Source organism: Saccostrea echinata, unplaced genomic scaffold (genome assembly GCF_033153115.1).
Source record: "Saccostrea echinata isolate AGI-Se365-2 ecotype Australia unplaced genomic scaffold, CSIRO_AGI_Sech_v1 ptg000029l, whole genome shotgun sequence".
NCBI lineage: Eukaryota > Metazoa > Mollusca > Bivalvia > Ostreida > Ostreidae > Saccostrea > Saccostrea echinata.
In genome coordinates, this window is record NW_026889778.1 from 8,643,373 (window position 1) to 8,660,282 (window position 16,910).

The 16,910-nt window shown below is 35.6% G+C and overlaps 1 protein-coding gene across 1 annotated transcript; it reads left to right on the forward strand.

Annotated features, from left to right (window-relative positions):
* The first annotated feature begins 1,958 nt into the window (after positions 1 to 1,958).
* LOC133195552 (fibropellin-1-like) lies at positions 1,959 to 16,891 on the forward strand. Its single transcript, XM_061331426.1, has 12 exons — positions 1,959 to 2,137; positions 4,863 to 5,017; positions 5,382 to 5,514; positions 5,619 to 5,767; positions 7,125 to 7,261; positions 7,588 to 7,710; positions 9,034 to 10,965; positions 13,885 to 14,046; positions 14,145 to 14,280; positions 14,426 to 14,579; positions 15,859 to 15,953; positions 16,544 to 16,891. The coding sequence occupies exons 1-12, from the start codon at positions 2,090 to 2,092 to the stop codon at positions 16,716 to 16,718; spliced, it is 3,399 nt and encodes a 1,132-aa protein (XP_061187410.1). The 5' UTR covers positions 1,959 to 2,089; the 3' UTR covers positions 16,719 to 16,891.
* Positions 16,892 to 16,910: the final 19 nt, after the last annotated feature.

The window sequence follows — 16,910 nt, forward strand, 5'->3', positions numbered from 1 at the left end:
AAACAGACAGACAGACGGACGGACAGGTCAAAAACTATATACCCCCCAATCTTCGATACGGGGGCATAAAAAATCATACTGTTTCGGAGAAATTGCAAGTATTTTCATTACTTATCCAACAGGCATTCTGAGAGTATTGCATTAGCAATACTAGTCCCCTATCGTCAAGTGTAATAGGGTACCCGTTAAAAATTGAAAATGCCATAATTCCGTCAAAAATCATTGAAGCGAAAAGAAATGTAAACTTGATCTATAACTAATCAAGTTAAAGTCAAATGCCAAAAATCAGCTCAATATCTGCAATTGTTTAGGAAAAAAAATGCGAAAAACCCTTAAAAATTGAAAAGGTCGTAACTCCGTTAAAAATCAATGAAGCGGAACGAAATGCAAATTTGATCTGTAACTCATCAAGATACACTCACATACCTAAAAACAGCCCAGTATCTGCAAGCGTTTACTGGGGAAAAAGTGCGGAAAACCAATTGGGGCAGACTGACAGACAGACAGAGGTACAGCTAGACGGACAGACAGACAGACAGCTAGACAGACGAACAGACGCAGAGGAACCGGTTTCCTCGGTAGGGGACTAATAGGCTTGCATAAATTTTAAACAAAGAACCCTGAAATGCATTTCATGATTGTTTTTTGTTGTATTTTTTTTTTTAATTTGACAAACTCTGAAAAGGATACTGGATATGATTTGAAATTATTTGGTGTTAGCCATATTCATTAGATCTTTGGATAAAATAAAATAGTAGCAACATTGCTTGTTCGTGGGCAATCAAAATTTTCCTGGTTCGATGGAAAACAATTTCGTTGGTAACTTTAAACTACCGAGGATTCTGTATGTGACAATGTTACTATTTGGGGGGGGGGGGGGGGGGGGTAAGGGTACCTGGTGATCCATGAAATCCACAAACATTGATGATCATTCAAAATAGCTATTAAGAAGGCAAATGGATGAAATGAAGGATGATTATTTGATATCAAGATACAGTGAAACAAATTTTAGTACCTTCAGTTTTTGTTGCTGGTCAGCGGTCAATTGATGATTATCGAATATTAAGGAGATCAACAAATCATTTTAACAGAGCTCTTAATTTATTTTTAGCAATAATTCCATCACATATTTAACTTTCAACGTCACAAACGGCTCTTACATGTACGTCTATTAATTAAGCACACCAGTTCGGAAAGGCGCTAACAATTGCTGTTTTTTCAGTCAGTACCCTGATTTAGTCGCCCTCGAAGTACGATATTCACCTCGCCCTTCTGGTTCGGTGAATATCGTACTCCTCAGGTGGTGAAATCATCGTATTGACCTCAAAATCTGCAATAATTGTAAAATATTTTTAGTTGATATTGATCTGGAGCTCCATAGATATATATACATGATGTATTATATGATAAACCAGATAATAAAAATAAAGTACTCTATGATAAAGAATTGAATGTTCACAATACAGGAATTGTAATGGTATACATTACATTGCAAATTTTTTGTATGATACTAGCCAGGATTGCTGTCAAATTTAACATCACATTTAAATTGAATTAATATGCAAAATCTAAAGCAAATCTTTGCAGAAACTAATCAAATTACTGTGTTTTTAAACAATACGGAGCCATTTAATCTGTCAGTATGCATATTATGGCATTTACAGACATCACGAAAAATGTGACAGTGCTGTCTCTAAAAGCATTTTGCTGACCTCTGTATGTCTGACAATCAATTTAGCTCACTTCAATACAAATGTCGTATGATCCCCATCATGCATGTCTAAGGCTGTATGTACATGTAAACTAAAATAACCAATTAAGATTGATTTTTTACTATTATATTGTCAAAAATATAATTAGAAGGAAAATCCTTCCGCATTACAGTGGCGTTTATATTGAGTAACTAATTATGATCTAAGAAATCAGACCACGACACAAAATTTCAATGAGCTCACGCGATTGGTGTCGACATCAATGCTCGCTAAATCGCGCGACCATTGACTCCAACACAGGAAACAGCAGCACTTATCAGACTCTTACACAGATGTAAATATTGACGGAGGGAGAGGGGTACTCATTCTGAGCTGATATGCTGATGATGGAGTGTCGTCTGTTCTTCTTTGTGACCCTATTTGCGGTAAGTTATCATCACTTATGCATAGTCTAAGAGATTCTCAATGAAAACATAATGTTGCGACTACTCAGTGCTATATGTGTCTCCCCCTGCTAGATGTGGTGGTTAGCTCGGAATTTCAGAATCAGCCCCTGTAGTTCTGCATGATCCTCCATCTTCCTCTGGCTGCTAAAATTATCATAATAATCACCGCAATAATAAAAACATGCTGTCAGCGTTATTACGTTTCGGAATCTAGCTCTCCTATTATTTTTAAATTGACCATGTCTTTTTGCTTGTGTTTCATTCCCCCTCCTAAAAAAATGCAATTTACAGAAAGAATTTATTAAAAGTGTATGACACAAAAAAATGACACACATTGTCTCAATATTAACATAGCTGACAGGAATCAATCAATATATAGAAACAGCGAGTGTAGCCAGATTTTTAGTGCGAAATTCTACAGGGAGGCATCTCTGTACTGATGCGACATATTACAGCTAGATTAAAACACAAAAAACTGTTACGCGTAATGGAGCCAACGTCAACTATACAATATAATAGACAAAGACGTGCACGCACACGCTTTTTGGAATAAGCATCTATATTCTACATGGTATCTTTGAGTGATGAAGTACAAAAGAGTGTCACACAAGTTCTTGCTTTTCTTAAACATAAGCAATCTACAATTTAAATTCGAGGCTGACATGGCCACTTATAGATGCTGAAATGTTTATATATATACGTGGATCTCAGGCTGCATGATAAGACGTACCAGCAAAAAAATTTACAGACGATATGTGTACTTAAATTAATCTTCCCAAGTTTCTTGTAAATATGGATTCTGTGAAAAAAAAATATTTAAGACACGCTAATTCATATCTTATAATTTTTTTAAACGAAAAAATAAAGCAATCGTTAAAGAGTTACAGTACATGTTTCAAAGTAAATAATCGTTAACTAAAAACAGGTCAAACAATTGTAACATGGAGTTTTTGAAGCCTTTTTCCACTTGGACCCTCTTTTATAATCTAATGACTCTCTCCAGTGAAGATCTGAGAGGTAAACACTCAGATCACTGATATGTCCTGAGAAATAGTACGTCATCAAGTGCAGAATTCAAATGTCAATCCAAATACATACATCTATAACCTGATTGTAAAAATACATATGAATATGTGTCATGTATCATTTATGACAAGTGCAAATTAGATAATTTTCTCCTCTTTGACTGGCATTCAGTGTTTGATGTCAGTAATAAACCTATTTGTTAATTCTTATATTTTGATTATCCATTGTGTCTTTAAAATCTTAGCTTTTGAAATATTTTTGGCTGGTCTTCATTCCAAGTAATTTTAAACGCATTACGGATCCCCCCCCCTCTCTCTCTCTCTCTCTCTCTCTCTGGCTAAAAGAAATACTCAATAATAATTAATGGCTTCTTTTCTACGTTGTTGATTTTGGAATCGGAACAGCTTTTTATATGTAATGCGTAGTATTTGTACAATTTACTACAAAAGTAGGCGAAGGAGACTAATTACAGATGTATCTCGTCAGTTTCCGGATTAACGGCTTAATCCCCCGATATCAACACAACCACTTGAATGTAACAACGTAAAATAGAATTCATTAAGCTACACAAATCAAACATCATAATTTTAAAAAAGAATTAATAGTAATAAGGTTATTGAACTGTAGATGGTCAAACAATTACAATTATATGTGGATTCTACACGTCATAGGTAACCTCTAGCTATCTTAAATTCAAGCTATACAAAATTTCGACTGTGTTTGCCATATCAATACCACTTATAATTTCGTATTAACAAAAAAAAAACAAGAAAAAAAATCCATTAGACTAAGGTATCAGTGAATACATTAAAAACTGGCTCTGAGTCATAGAGATGCAAGCAACATTACGTGTAAACATGTACATAGGAAGTGGTCCTCCCCCTATCCCAGTGGACACTCGTGACCACTTAGTGACCACACAAAGAATGAAGCCCTTAATGTGTGTGTAAACAAATATCAATCTTAAAAGAGCTTATTTACATTAGCATGAATTAAATGCTAATCTATATATACTAATTTATAACAATGTTTCCCTTTTTGGTGAAGTTATTTAAAATCTTCTCTATTAAGTAAAGCAGACAAATGAAAATAAAGTGCAGCTAATTTAGGATTGTTTCCTAGGAAACACTCTTAATAAATTTAATAAGAAATCATTACAAAGGAAGCGGTTCCATCTTTTGTCTTGTATAATCTTTTCATTGGGAATTAAATTAGCTGCATGGTGTTCATTGCATGTAGCTCTAAATCTAAGATACGGACATCGACTATCCTAAATCTCATCCCAGTATTTACTTAAATATTAAAACCCATCTACTCAATGAATGCTATGCAATCACTTATTTATAAACACTTTTAAACACTGTAAAAGTTAGCATTTCCAATGTCTACACAATTTCATAAATTGTACTACACTGTAAAATCACATATTTTTGTGGGGTCAAATTTTCGAGATTTGATGAAAGAATATTGGTTTGTGGGGATTTGATTTCGTGGATGGAGAATGTTGAGTAGTAATGCATATGAAATTTTACATTTCGTGGTGGTCAATAGATTCGTTCGTCTCTACATACTTCGAAAACAACGAAAATTACCCCCACGAAAATTACTGATTTCACAGTGTATTTCTAGATCAGCAAAGATAAGGGATTTTTTTCAATACTTTGTATTTTTACAATAGATATGTGAGGGTTCTGGACACATCTCTCTTACTATGGTGCGTTACTACAACCCCGGGGGTCGGGGAAGAAATGGCCACCCGTGTGACGGAAAGTTTTTCTTCAGCGGAAGTGACTGTGATCACAGGTTTACGATCTGTCTGGACCAGTACAATGGGTGAGAAAAAAAAAACAGTGTGTCCACTGAAAAAACGACATAAAATATTGTATTCTCAAGTGTCTCCTCTCACTCAAATGAAATAACTATATATGTCCATGGTCTGACTGACCACAGGAGTCTGAAGTTTTTATCATAAAAGAAAATGCCTAAAATTTCCACCCTCTACTACAAGTTTTTTTTATAGATGATGGAAATTTTTTCCCGTTTTTTTTTACGATGAAAACTTGTGGACTAACAAGCATGCAAGATACTGTTTGCCGTATATCAAAGAGTTCCAGTTCTTGACCTGCAGTCAGTCAACACACCTCTATTCCTTGAAATAATATAACTGAAAATATCGTTCACATTGTTTATTTTCTAGGCCCAACAATGTATACAGGTGCCCGTTCGGACGAAAATCAACAGGCGAAGTTTCAAACAGTAACAACAACTACTTTGGTGGTAATGTAGGTGGCGTGGCGAATCCGATGCTATTTCCCTTCGCTTTGTGGCCGGTGAGATTCAAAAGTTTCAAAATTTGCATAATTATATTAAGTATTTTATGGTATGAATTTTAAAAAGTTCATAAATCTTAAATAAAAAGTTCATTTGCATGTAGGGTAGCCTTAAGATTAAGGTGGAAGTATGGGATAGTGACGACAACGGCGATGATTATGTTGACTTCCTGGCTGCTACATATAAAACTATTCCAGGTTTCAACGCAACTTCCGCTTCTTTGGTACCCTACACACTCAGCTCACGGACAACGTAAGCTTCTAGTATGTTTTACGGTGTGACCGTTGGGGCGAGCGCAGTTGCCTATACACAGCTTACACTTGTAACGTTGATTCGCCTCTTCAAACTTCAAACCGCACGAGACGCAGTCTAGACTATGACGTCACATGACGTCGAAATCTTTACGGAGACAGTCGAGCGTCTGGTTGAACGAGACTACAGGTCTTGTGCAAATATTTAATTAATGAAATACGTTGTTGAGTAGATGCAATTATTTTTTGTTTCTTTTACTTTGGATCGACTTCACTTTACCGGTCTCCTGAAAAACGTACTAAATTTAGTGTCGCCGTAGGCGACTTCAATATATATGAGATTGCGTGAGCGATCGAAAAAATAAAAAAAAAAAAATAAGAAAGTATATGGGGTTTTAAGCCTTTTTGATCCCAAAATCGAATTCTATGGTTAAAAGTTTAGTTTAAAACTTCGTTTTTAAACGAAGTTTTTAGCCTCGTACTCTGAAAAAAAGTAGTTAATATTGTTATACCCCCCACTTGAAAAGTGGGAGGGTATGTAGTGATCGGGGTGTCCGTTCGTCTGTACGTTCGTCCGTCCGTCTGTTACGCTTTGGGGTACCTATATCTCTTATCCGCAACACCTCTTATACCACTGAATGAAATTTAATGAGACTTTCACAGAATATTTGTTACATTGTGCCATTTTTCACCTCCTATTTTACTTTTTGATCTGACACTTATTTCGGGTCTCCCAGGGCAAAACATGGACTTTCCCATTATAATCATATGGGAGGCGGGGGCTATCATTTAGTGAGCTCAGTGCTCCCAGTACATCTAATTCATTCAGTGCAAAGGAGACAAAAAATAATTGTCAACGAAGCGCAATATTTTGAATAAGAAATTTTTGTGTTTACTTTCAACTTAAGGATAAATAACACAAACTTTTCTTCAGAAATCAGCAATTATTTCTCAAAGATTTATCTTCGAATAGGTTACCTGGATAATATTTGCCAGTAAAGTAGGAGAATTTTGAAAAATTTTGTCATTATGTTAGAAATATGTGCAAATTTTTGTATAGAATTGCATAGAATACGACACAAAGTCGCATATCTAAGCACCAAAGAAAACTTACAATTTCTTTATATTTTAGGTATTTATTATTTACATTTGTATGTCATTTCTATTCAATATCAGTCAAAAAATGTATATCAATCCATGCATCAAATTTTTGTTTGTGTTATGTATCCTTAAACTTTGTGAATCTTAATCAAGACATGGTTATCATGGCGCAGGACCATTTCCAAACACTCTTTAATATAAAACAAAAACACTCCATCTTTATTTAAATCTTATTTAAAAAATGTTTTAAATTGCAGATTATGGTTAAGATTGAGGGTTTACTGTGACAAGGATTATTATGGGGTAAATTGTGCCACCTTTTGTCAGTCACGTGACGATCACTTAGGCCACTATACCTGTGATCCTAATACAGGATCTAAAGTATGTTTGAAAGGTAAAATGCAAATAAGGTATGTTACATACGAAGTAGATATAATTATACATGTGTTTAAAAGGTAAGTTAAGTGTTATGTAACATAAAGAGTGGATATTTGTTCTTATGTTTTAAAGGTAAATTAGGTATTATGTTATATGGAAAGTGTACATCTGAAATATGTTTAAAGGGTAAAATATATATACAAATAAAAATCAGTGAACGACAATATGTTTCAAAGGTAAATAGGTGGATATCGGTAAACATATGTAATCATGTATCATAGGATGTGGATATCGGCAAATACTTAACAAATATAAAAATGTGAAAATAAATCTTTGTTACAGGTTGGCAAGGGACATTATGTCATGTCCAGATTGACAACTGTCAGAGTTCGCCCTGTCTAAATAGCGCCACTTGTGTCAACTCACACGGAGGCTTTCTTTGTGTCTGCGCAGACGGATTCAATGGTAAATATATAATTATGTAATCTAAGTAAGATTCACTGAATTTTATTATTTTATGGAATTTTCGTTTTCATGTTGTGACGCAGAATTAAAAGCAATACAAGAAACTCTGAGGTGACATATTTATTTATAAAAATGCTTCATACATCTCAAAATTTGTGACTGAAACCTCCTTCGTAGAAATTTGTGTCCCATTTTGCCTTTAATATGTATTTTGTCCTTTTCATCCTTATTGTTACTGTAAACGTACATACATTTATAAAGCGCACCAAAAAATAAGCAATTTAATCATAAAATTATTAGCATAATCAAAAACTAGCTCATTTAGAGCCTACCCTCTATATATATACCTGTTTAAAGTAAATATTATCGTGTCCTTAATAGAGCGGAGATTTAGGGCAAAAGGCGCTGAAATAAAGAACAACTAAAATAAGTACTGATGATTTCTTTTTTTCGCGCAGATCTTTTTTTACGCGTAATTAAGCGAGACCGTCTGTTCTTGAAAAATCCACTTATTAGAAAAAAATATGTATATAATAACCGGAATTCCTAAAAAAAATGTCTTACTTATATATACAAAATACGTTTCTCGCGAAATAAAAGGTGTTGCGAAAATCTGGTGAGCTACAATACCTTGACAGTATTCAGATTTCAATTTGCGGATTTTAATTTGATTATTAAAATTTGGCAGAGTTAAGTTAAGAAGTTAACCAGGTTAAGTATTTTTTTTTTTTTATCATAAGCCAAATGCCCATTGCAATGGGTTATTTAGTAGGAAATTTATATACAATGAAATATGTGGAGATAACGAACAGTATTCGAGCTCAAAAGTCCATTAAACATTACAAAATAGGAGCAGAGCAAACACGGACTTCTAAGACATCAGAGGTGGGATCAGGTGCCATGGAAGAGTGAGCATCCCCTGCCGACCGGTCACACCCGCCGTGTGCTCCTTGTCATGATCGGGAAATAACAGGAATTCCGTCGACAAATCAGTGTGTAAATAATGGTCTAACAATTAGAATACAAGTATTTTTCTACTCATGATTGGAGGTTTTTAAGTATGGTATTAAAATTATTCGAGTTTTCATCTGAAATAAAAGGATATATATTTATTAATTTTCAATTACACAGAACGTTTTTAAAGAGATAACAGTGTGACAACCTTTGAATATTTTTTTTTTGCACGATTAATATCATAATATTGTAAATTCATCTTATATAAGTATTGTCGTTTTATCGTTCATTTTTGAAGGAATGATTCATTGGTGTGAATTTTTTTATATTTTGTTTTGCGTTGTTTGCATGTGGTGTTGTTTATTTTAGGCACACGATGTGAGATTGACTTAGATGAATGTCAGTCCTCCCCTTGTCAAAATAATGCAACTTGCACAGACCTTATAAATGGATTTCATTGCGCGTGTTTGAATGGATTTTCTGGAAGGACGTGTTTGGAAAATATAAATGATTGTCTGTTAAATCCATGTAAAAATAATGCTACGTGTAGAGATCTCATTGGCGGATTTGAATGTCAATGCAAAGGGGGTTGGGCAGGTAAGCAATGTGATGTAAATATTAATGAATGTAGAAGCAGTCCATGCCATGGGAATGCAACATGTGTAGATGATATAGACAGCTTCCAGTGCATGTGTCCTCGAGGTATAAGTGGCAGACTTTGTGATTCTGATGTTAATGAATGTCTCGACTTTTCATGTAGAAACGGGGGTACGTGTGTTAATACAGTTGGAAGCTTTTACTGCGCATGTCCTGTAGCATGGACTGGGGAAATATGTGAGGTCGATGTAAATGAATGTGACGAAAATCCGTGTATGAATGGAAAATGCACCAATTTAGATGGACATTTCTATTGTAATTGTTCCGAGGGATGGATGGGTGCTTTATGTGATGTTGATGTAGATGAATGTATGTCCTTTCCCTGCTTTGGATCCGCCACCTGTGTGAATAGTAATGGCAGTTTCTCTTGTGTTTGTCCACCAGGTTATTCTGGGAATATATGTAAACAAGATATAAATGAATGCAATCCCAATCCTTGCTTACATAATTCCACTTGTAGCGACAGAGTAAATGATTTCCATTGTACATGTCAGTCTGGGTTTTCTGGTAAACGTTGTGAGAATAACATTGACGAATGCATTTCCAGTCCTTGCCAACATCAGTCGACATGTATCGACACATTTGGGTCTTTTGAGTGTCTATGTCCGCAGGGCGTTCATGGGAATGTATGCGAGGTTGATGAAAATGAGTGTGAATCAAATCCATGCTTTGGATCCGCTACCTGTGTGGATGAGGTAGGTAAATACAGTTGTGTCTGTCCTCCAGGAATGGAGGGTGATAACTGCAACATTAATACCGACGATTGTGCTCCTTCACCCTGCGCTTCAAGCGCTACATGTATGGATGGACTTGCATCCTTTAGTTGTATTTGCGCAAAGGGGTTCACCGGAAAGATGTGTGATATTGATATTGATGAATGTGGGTCTAACCCATGTCAGAATCTTTCCACATGTGTTGACACTGTGAACGGATATCAATGTATCTGTCCACGTGGAACGACTGGAACACATTGCGAGAAAAACGTCAATGAATGTTCCTCTAGTCCATGTCTGAATAGAGCTACCTGTATTGATGCCTTGGACGGTTACCAATGCACATGCGCGTTAGGCTTCACCGGAGTACATTGTGAGTTAGATATTGATGAATGCTCTTCCGATCCTTGTTACAATAACGGGACATGTATAGATGGAGAAGGGAGGTATATTTGTCAGTGTATACCTGCTTTTGCCGGAGGGAACTGTGAGGTCGAGGTAAATGAATGTTCCTCAGATCCCTGTCATAACGGAGGTACCTGTCTTGATGGGATTGGGGAATACACATGTTTCTGTCCTCAGGGCTATACAGGGATTTACTGCGAAGGCGAAATTGACAATTGTAACCCCAATCCCTGTTTTCAGGATGCGGAATGTCAGAATGCCATTACCGGGTTCACTTGCAAATGTCCTACTGGCTACCAAGGGGAATTCTGTGATGATATCGACGAGTGCGCAGAATCTCCATGTGGAAAACAAGGTCATTGTGAAAACTTTCCAGGATCGTTCTCTTGCTTGTGCCCGGAAGGACTTCAAGGAGAGTTGTGTGATGTAGATGTGGATGAATGTCAGGGAAATCTCTGCCAAGGAAACTCCACCTGTGTCAATGAATTTGGATCCTTCCGATGTCAATGTGAATTAAATCGATCAGGTAAAAAGATCAGCTTCCTGTTCACATGCTACCTGATCACTATGTCACAAATTTCTTTCACATTTCACTCTTGGATAAATCGGCTATTATCTTTACAATAATCTTCGTGGCATTTAGTCTTTGATTGTGGAAGGTGAACAATGAAATAAACACTTCTCTATCCTCTGATAATCTTACCTTTAGTTGACTGATTTCTTCTATTCCTCCCTGATGCTTTAGGATCAATGCTGTGTTCCACCCTAATGTGTAGGTTCTATGCTATGTTCACTCTGTTGCTTTAGTTTCTATGCTGTGTTCTACTCTGATACTTAAGGTTTTATGCTGTGTTCTACTTTGATGCTTAAGGTTCTATGTTGTGTTCTACTCTGATGCTTAAGGTTCTATGCTGTGTTCTACTCTGATGCTTTAGTTTCTATGCTGTGTTCTACTCTGATGCTTAAGGTTCTATGCTGTGTTCTATTCTGATGCTTTAGTTTCTATGCTGTGTTGTACTCTGTTCCTTTAGTTTCTATGCTGTGTTGTACTCTGATGCTTAAGGTTCTATGCTGTGTTCTACTCTGATGCTTAAGGTTCTATGCTGTGTTCTACTCTGATGTTTAAGGTTCTATTCTGTGTTCTACTCTGATGTTTAAGGTTCTATGCTCTATTCTGATGTTTTAGTTTCTATGCTGTGTTCTACTCTGATGCTTAAGGTTCTATGCTGTGCCTATTCTGATGCTTTAGTTTCTATGCTGTGTTGTACTCTGTTCCTTTTGTTTCTATGCTGTGTTCTACTCTGATGCTTAAGGTTCTATGCTGTGTTCTACTCTGATGCTTTAGGTTCTATGCTGTGTTCTATTCTGATGCTTTTGTTTCTATGCTGTGTTCAATTCTGATGCTTTAGTTTCTATGCTGTGTTCAACTCTGTTGCTTTAGTTTCTATGCTGTGTTCTACTCTGATGCTTAAGGTTCTATGCTGTGTTCTACCCTGATGCTTTAGGTTCTATGCTGTGTTATATTCTGATGCTTTAGGTTCTATGCTGTGTTCTATTCTGATGCTTTAGTTTCTATGCTGTGTTCTACTCTGATGCTAAAGGTTCGATGCTGTGTTCTACTCTGATGCTTACGGTTCGATGCCGTGTTCTACTCTGATGCTTTAGTTTCTATGTTGTGTTCTACTCTGATGCTAAAGGTTTTATGCTGTGTTCTATTCTGATGCTTTAGGTTCTATGCTGTGTTCTATTCTGATGCTTTAGGTTCTATGCTGTGTTCTACTCTGATACTTAAGGATCTATGCCGTGTTCTACTCTGATACTTTAGTTTCTATGCTGTGTTCTACTCTGATGCTATAGGTTCTATGCTGTGTTCTACTCTGATGCTTTAGTTTCTATGCTGTGTTCTACTCTGATACTTTAGTTTCTATGCTGTGTTTTACTCTGATACTTAAGGTTCTATGCTGTGTTCTACTCTGATGCTTTAGTTTCTATGCTGTGTTCTACTCTGATACTTAAGGTTCTATGCTGTGTTCTACTCTGATGCTTAAGGTTCTATGCTGTGTTCTATTCTGATGCTTTAGGTTCTATGCTGTGTTTACTCTGATACTTAATGTTCTATGCTGTGTTTTACCCTGATGCTTTAGTTTCTCTGCTGTGTTCTACTCTGATGCTTTAGTTTCTATGCTGTGTTCTACTCTGATGCTTAAGGTTCTATGCTGTGTTCTACTCTGATGCTAAAGGTTCGATGCTGTGTTCTACTCTGATGCTTACGGTTCGATGCCGTGTTCTACTCTGATGCTTTAGTTTCTATGCTGTGTTCTACTCTGATACTTAATGTTCTATGCTGTGTTCTACTCTGATGCTTTAGTTTCTATGTTGTGTTCTACTCTGATGCTAAAGGTTCTATGCTGTGTTCTACTCTGATGCTTTAGGTTCTATGCTGTGTTCTATTCTGATGCTTTAGGTTCTATGCTGTGTTCTACTCTGATACTTAATGTTCTATGCCGTGTTCTACTCTGATGCTTTAGTTTCTATGCTGTGTTCTACTCTGATACTTAAGGTTCTATGCTGTGTTCTACTCTGATGCTTTAGTTTCTATGCTGTGTTCTACTCTGATGCTTTAGTTTCTATGCTGTGTTTTACTCTGATACTTAAGGTTCTATGCTGTGTTCTACTCTGATGCTTTAGTTTCTATGCTGTGTTCTACTCTGATACTTAAGGTTCTATGCTGTGTTCTACTCTGATGCTTAAGGTTCTATGCTGTGTTCTATTCTGATGCTTTAGGTTCTATGCTGTGTTTACTCTGATACTTAATGTTCTATGCTGTGTTCTACCCTGATGCTTTAGTTTCTATGCTGTGTTCTACTCTGCTGCTTTAGTTTCTATGCTGTTTTCTACTCTGATACTTTAGTTTCTATGCTGTGTTCTATTCTGATGTTTAAGGTTCTATGCTGTGTTCTACTCTGATACTTAAGGTTCTATGCTCCGTTCTATTCTGATGCTTTAGTTTCTATGCTGTGTTCTACTCTGATGCATTATTTCTATGCTGTGTTTTACTCTGATACTTGCTGTGTTCTATTCTGATGCTTTAGTTTCTATGCTGTGTTCTACTCTGATGCTTAAGGTTCTATGCTGTCATGTTGACACTAACTGTAAGAAGAACTCATCTGGGCGTAAATATTTTTCACTTTTGTGTGTCTCACTGGTCTCTTTCAGCATTTTGTTATCCTTGCATGTTTTACCTATTTATAAATTATACATAACCATCATGTTTGCACGTGCACCATTGCATACGATAATAATTGTAAACGATTGTTTATTTATGACTTTTTTTAAATTTCCTTGTAATTTGATGTTCTCTAAATGTTGACAGACATAAATTCATTTTACAACATTGGCACCTGTACAGAAAAAGTTGATGATCCAGCCATGCGTTGTGTTTCAGGTACCTTGTGTGACGATAAAAATGATTGCTATAGCAATCCCTGCCAGAACAATGCCACGTGCAGCATCTCTAAGGGAGGGGCTTACACGTGTCAGTGTAAGGACGGCTGGGTTGGACCAACGTGTTCATTACAAATTACACCAGATTGCAGTGGCATAACAGGTAAATGGTTACACGAAAGCGCATTTGACTATTCCTTGCTAGAACAAGGATGGAAATACTAAGGCCAGTGTTAATAAGTACATTGAATTATGTTACAGTAAAAGTGGACGGAAACAAAGTTGACCAGGCAAATTTTATGAAGAATTTTAAGAAAATATTATCGGAAAAATATAATGTACAGCAGTCTGACATTTACATAATGGTGAACAACACAATTGAAGGTAGAGAAAATAAGTAAGTATAGAAAATGATTTAAGGTCTAATATTGAACTTTTGTTTCTCTCTTTCACAGAACATTTTGCTAAACGAAAAAACGATCTTTGAAATTGAAAAATCTCTTAAAACAATTAAAATATTAACGTTTTTGTTTGCTTGACAGTACATCAGATAAACTGATAACGGCGAGAGTTTTCATAAAAAGCCGAGCTGTGTGTTTGGGGGAGCTACAACCAATGTTAACAGAGATGAAGGATTCCCTGGTATCTGGGAGTCAACCACTGAGTGAACAGATCATACATAGTAAAGATTCTCAGGTAACGAACTAAGTGAACAGATCATACATAGCAACAGTAATAAGGTAAATAATTGAGTAGTCAGGTCATAGAGAGAAAAGGCAATCATGCAAAGAACTGAGTAACAAGCTCATATTAGGCAAAGGCAGTCAGATAAATATCTGAGAAGCCAGATAATATTCAGTAAAGGCAATCGGGTAAAATATATAAGTAAACAGGTCATATAAAGCAAAGTCAATCTGGTAAATATCTAGGTAACCTTGTCATATAAACCAAGGCAATCAGGTAATGACAGAGTAACCAGCTCCTTCATCACAAAAATACTCAGGTGAATAAGTCATTAATCAGGTCATACATTACAAAGAGAATCAGATACGATACCTACTGGCCAGACAATGAACATAATCATGGATTGACTGAGCATGCAGATTGTCAGATACAGAACCAAGTGTTAAAACATAGGAAAACAAAGAGGGTCCATTACATTCCAGGTACAATACATCTCTGTCGACATCTTTTTTATGGATTTTATAGTTTCGAGTTGTGGCAGTTTAAAGACTAATAAAAATATTCTCCACTATAGCACTTGTGACTCAGAATTTTAAATACACTGTATAGCAGATTTATAACAAGATCTAAAAAGTATAATACCAAAATTTATTATATGTGATTGAATAATTCTGATCTCTTTAGTTAGCTGATATTCAACATTCTAAAAAAAATATTCAGTTGTATTTGCATGCACGTGACTTTACTGGTAAACATAAATATTCATTTTTTCTTCGTTTGTCTAAAAGTAGATTGTGAACTTTTTAATTAATACAATTGATTTTGAAAAAAATATTTCATCTGCACCCGACTTTCAGGTGAACGTATCATTTTTCTTTCCATATTACACCAAACATAGGTGAAGAAACTTCAAATTATTACAACTGGTTATGTTTATCTTGATTCATTCATTGCATTCGGTTAGAACTTCAACAAATGTAAACAATCAAGACAGATGACAAGGTTTGCACAGTTACCTCAGATAATTAAATAATATAGTGAAGCATGCAGTTATTGCTTTCTTTCAATCAATAGGATGAATTAGTCATCTGGGAAGTACAATATTCTCCGAGCCCAAAGGGATCATTGGGGATCGGAGAATACTAGTACTGTACTTCTCGGATGGATATTTGACTGAAAATGTATGTTTCATTTCAGTGTGTGTGAATTGAATGCACTTTTTCATCTCAAAACTCCTATAAGATTTAACTTAGAATTATTATACACATATATATAGAGTAATTCTTTGCAGAACTGGTTGTCCCTGAACTGGTATGTGGTAGTCATAGCTGTGGTGTCCGCCATATTGATTCTCTCTATTCTATTATTCGCTCTAAAGAAGAGAAAGTAAGTACCCCCACCAGACGGTCTATGCTCTTTCTCATATCTCCCTTTTTTCCTTAGCAATAATCAAGACTAGTATATTTCATTGTTTTGTTCAATTTTTGATGATTCTTATTTACAAGTTAAGTAAATTACTGTGGATAAGACTTTTAATATCACCAGTCTTTGACCGAAGTGAATAACAGATAATCTATACTGTACATTGACTGCAAAACATTTTTAACACATCCTGCATGTGAACTGTAGATTCTTTAATACAAATATATGCAAGGAATTCCATTATTGCATAATTTCGTAAGACGCTTCACTTTCAAAATAAAATTAATCACTTTTATTTTTAAATAGCTGAAATACATGCTCAAACTTTTTATCAACAGCCCACTCTCCATAATCTCTCGGATGTCTACAAGTCACCTCATTATATTTAGTACTCGTGTAAAATAAGGAATCTACAGCATCCTTGCTATAGCTTTAATAAACCTGAACCTTTTTTCTTTCTTATCTTTGCAAAAACAAAAAATGAAAATATTTTATTGATGTTAAACAAAATATTTTCAGCATTATTAGTTCATTACTTCTGTGATATATTACAGACAACAGAAGCATGTGATAAACGGAAGCCGTCGCTATAACAACGAGTCTGATGTCGCTCACTTAGACGAGGCAAATGGCTTTATACCAATCACTTTTGAAAATTCACTCTATGCTACAGTCCAGCCAGAAGAACCAATCAGGGTGTCTACCAGATATGATTTTGATGACAGTTGAACCAGAGAGAGAGAGAGAGAGAGAGAAGCATAGAGTATAAACTGACTTCTGCAACTGTGTAGAGAGTGTAGAGTGACAGGGAGAGAAGAGAGAATGACTTTAAAACTTCATCAACATAAAAATACTCTTCATTTGTCCTCGTTTTCAAAATAAATATTTGGTCTATAAAACAAGGCTTCTAAGTTTTGTTTC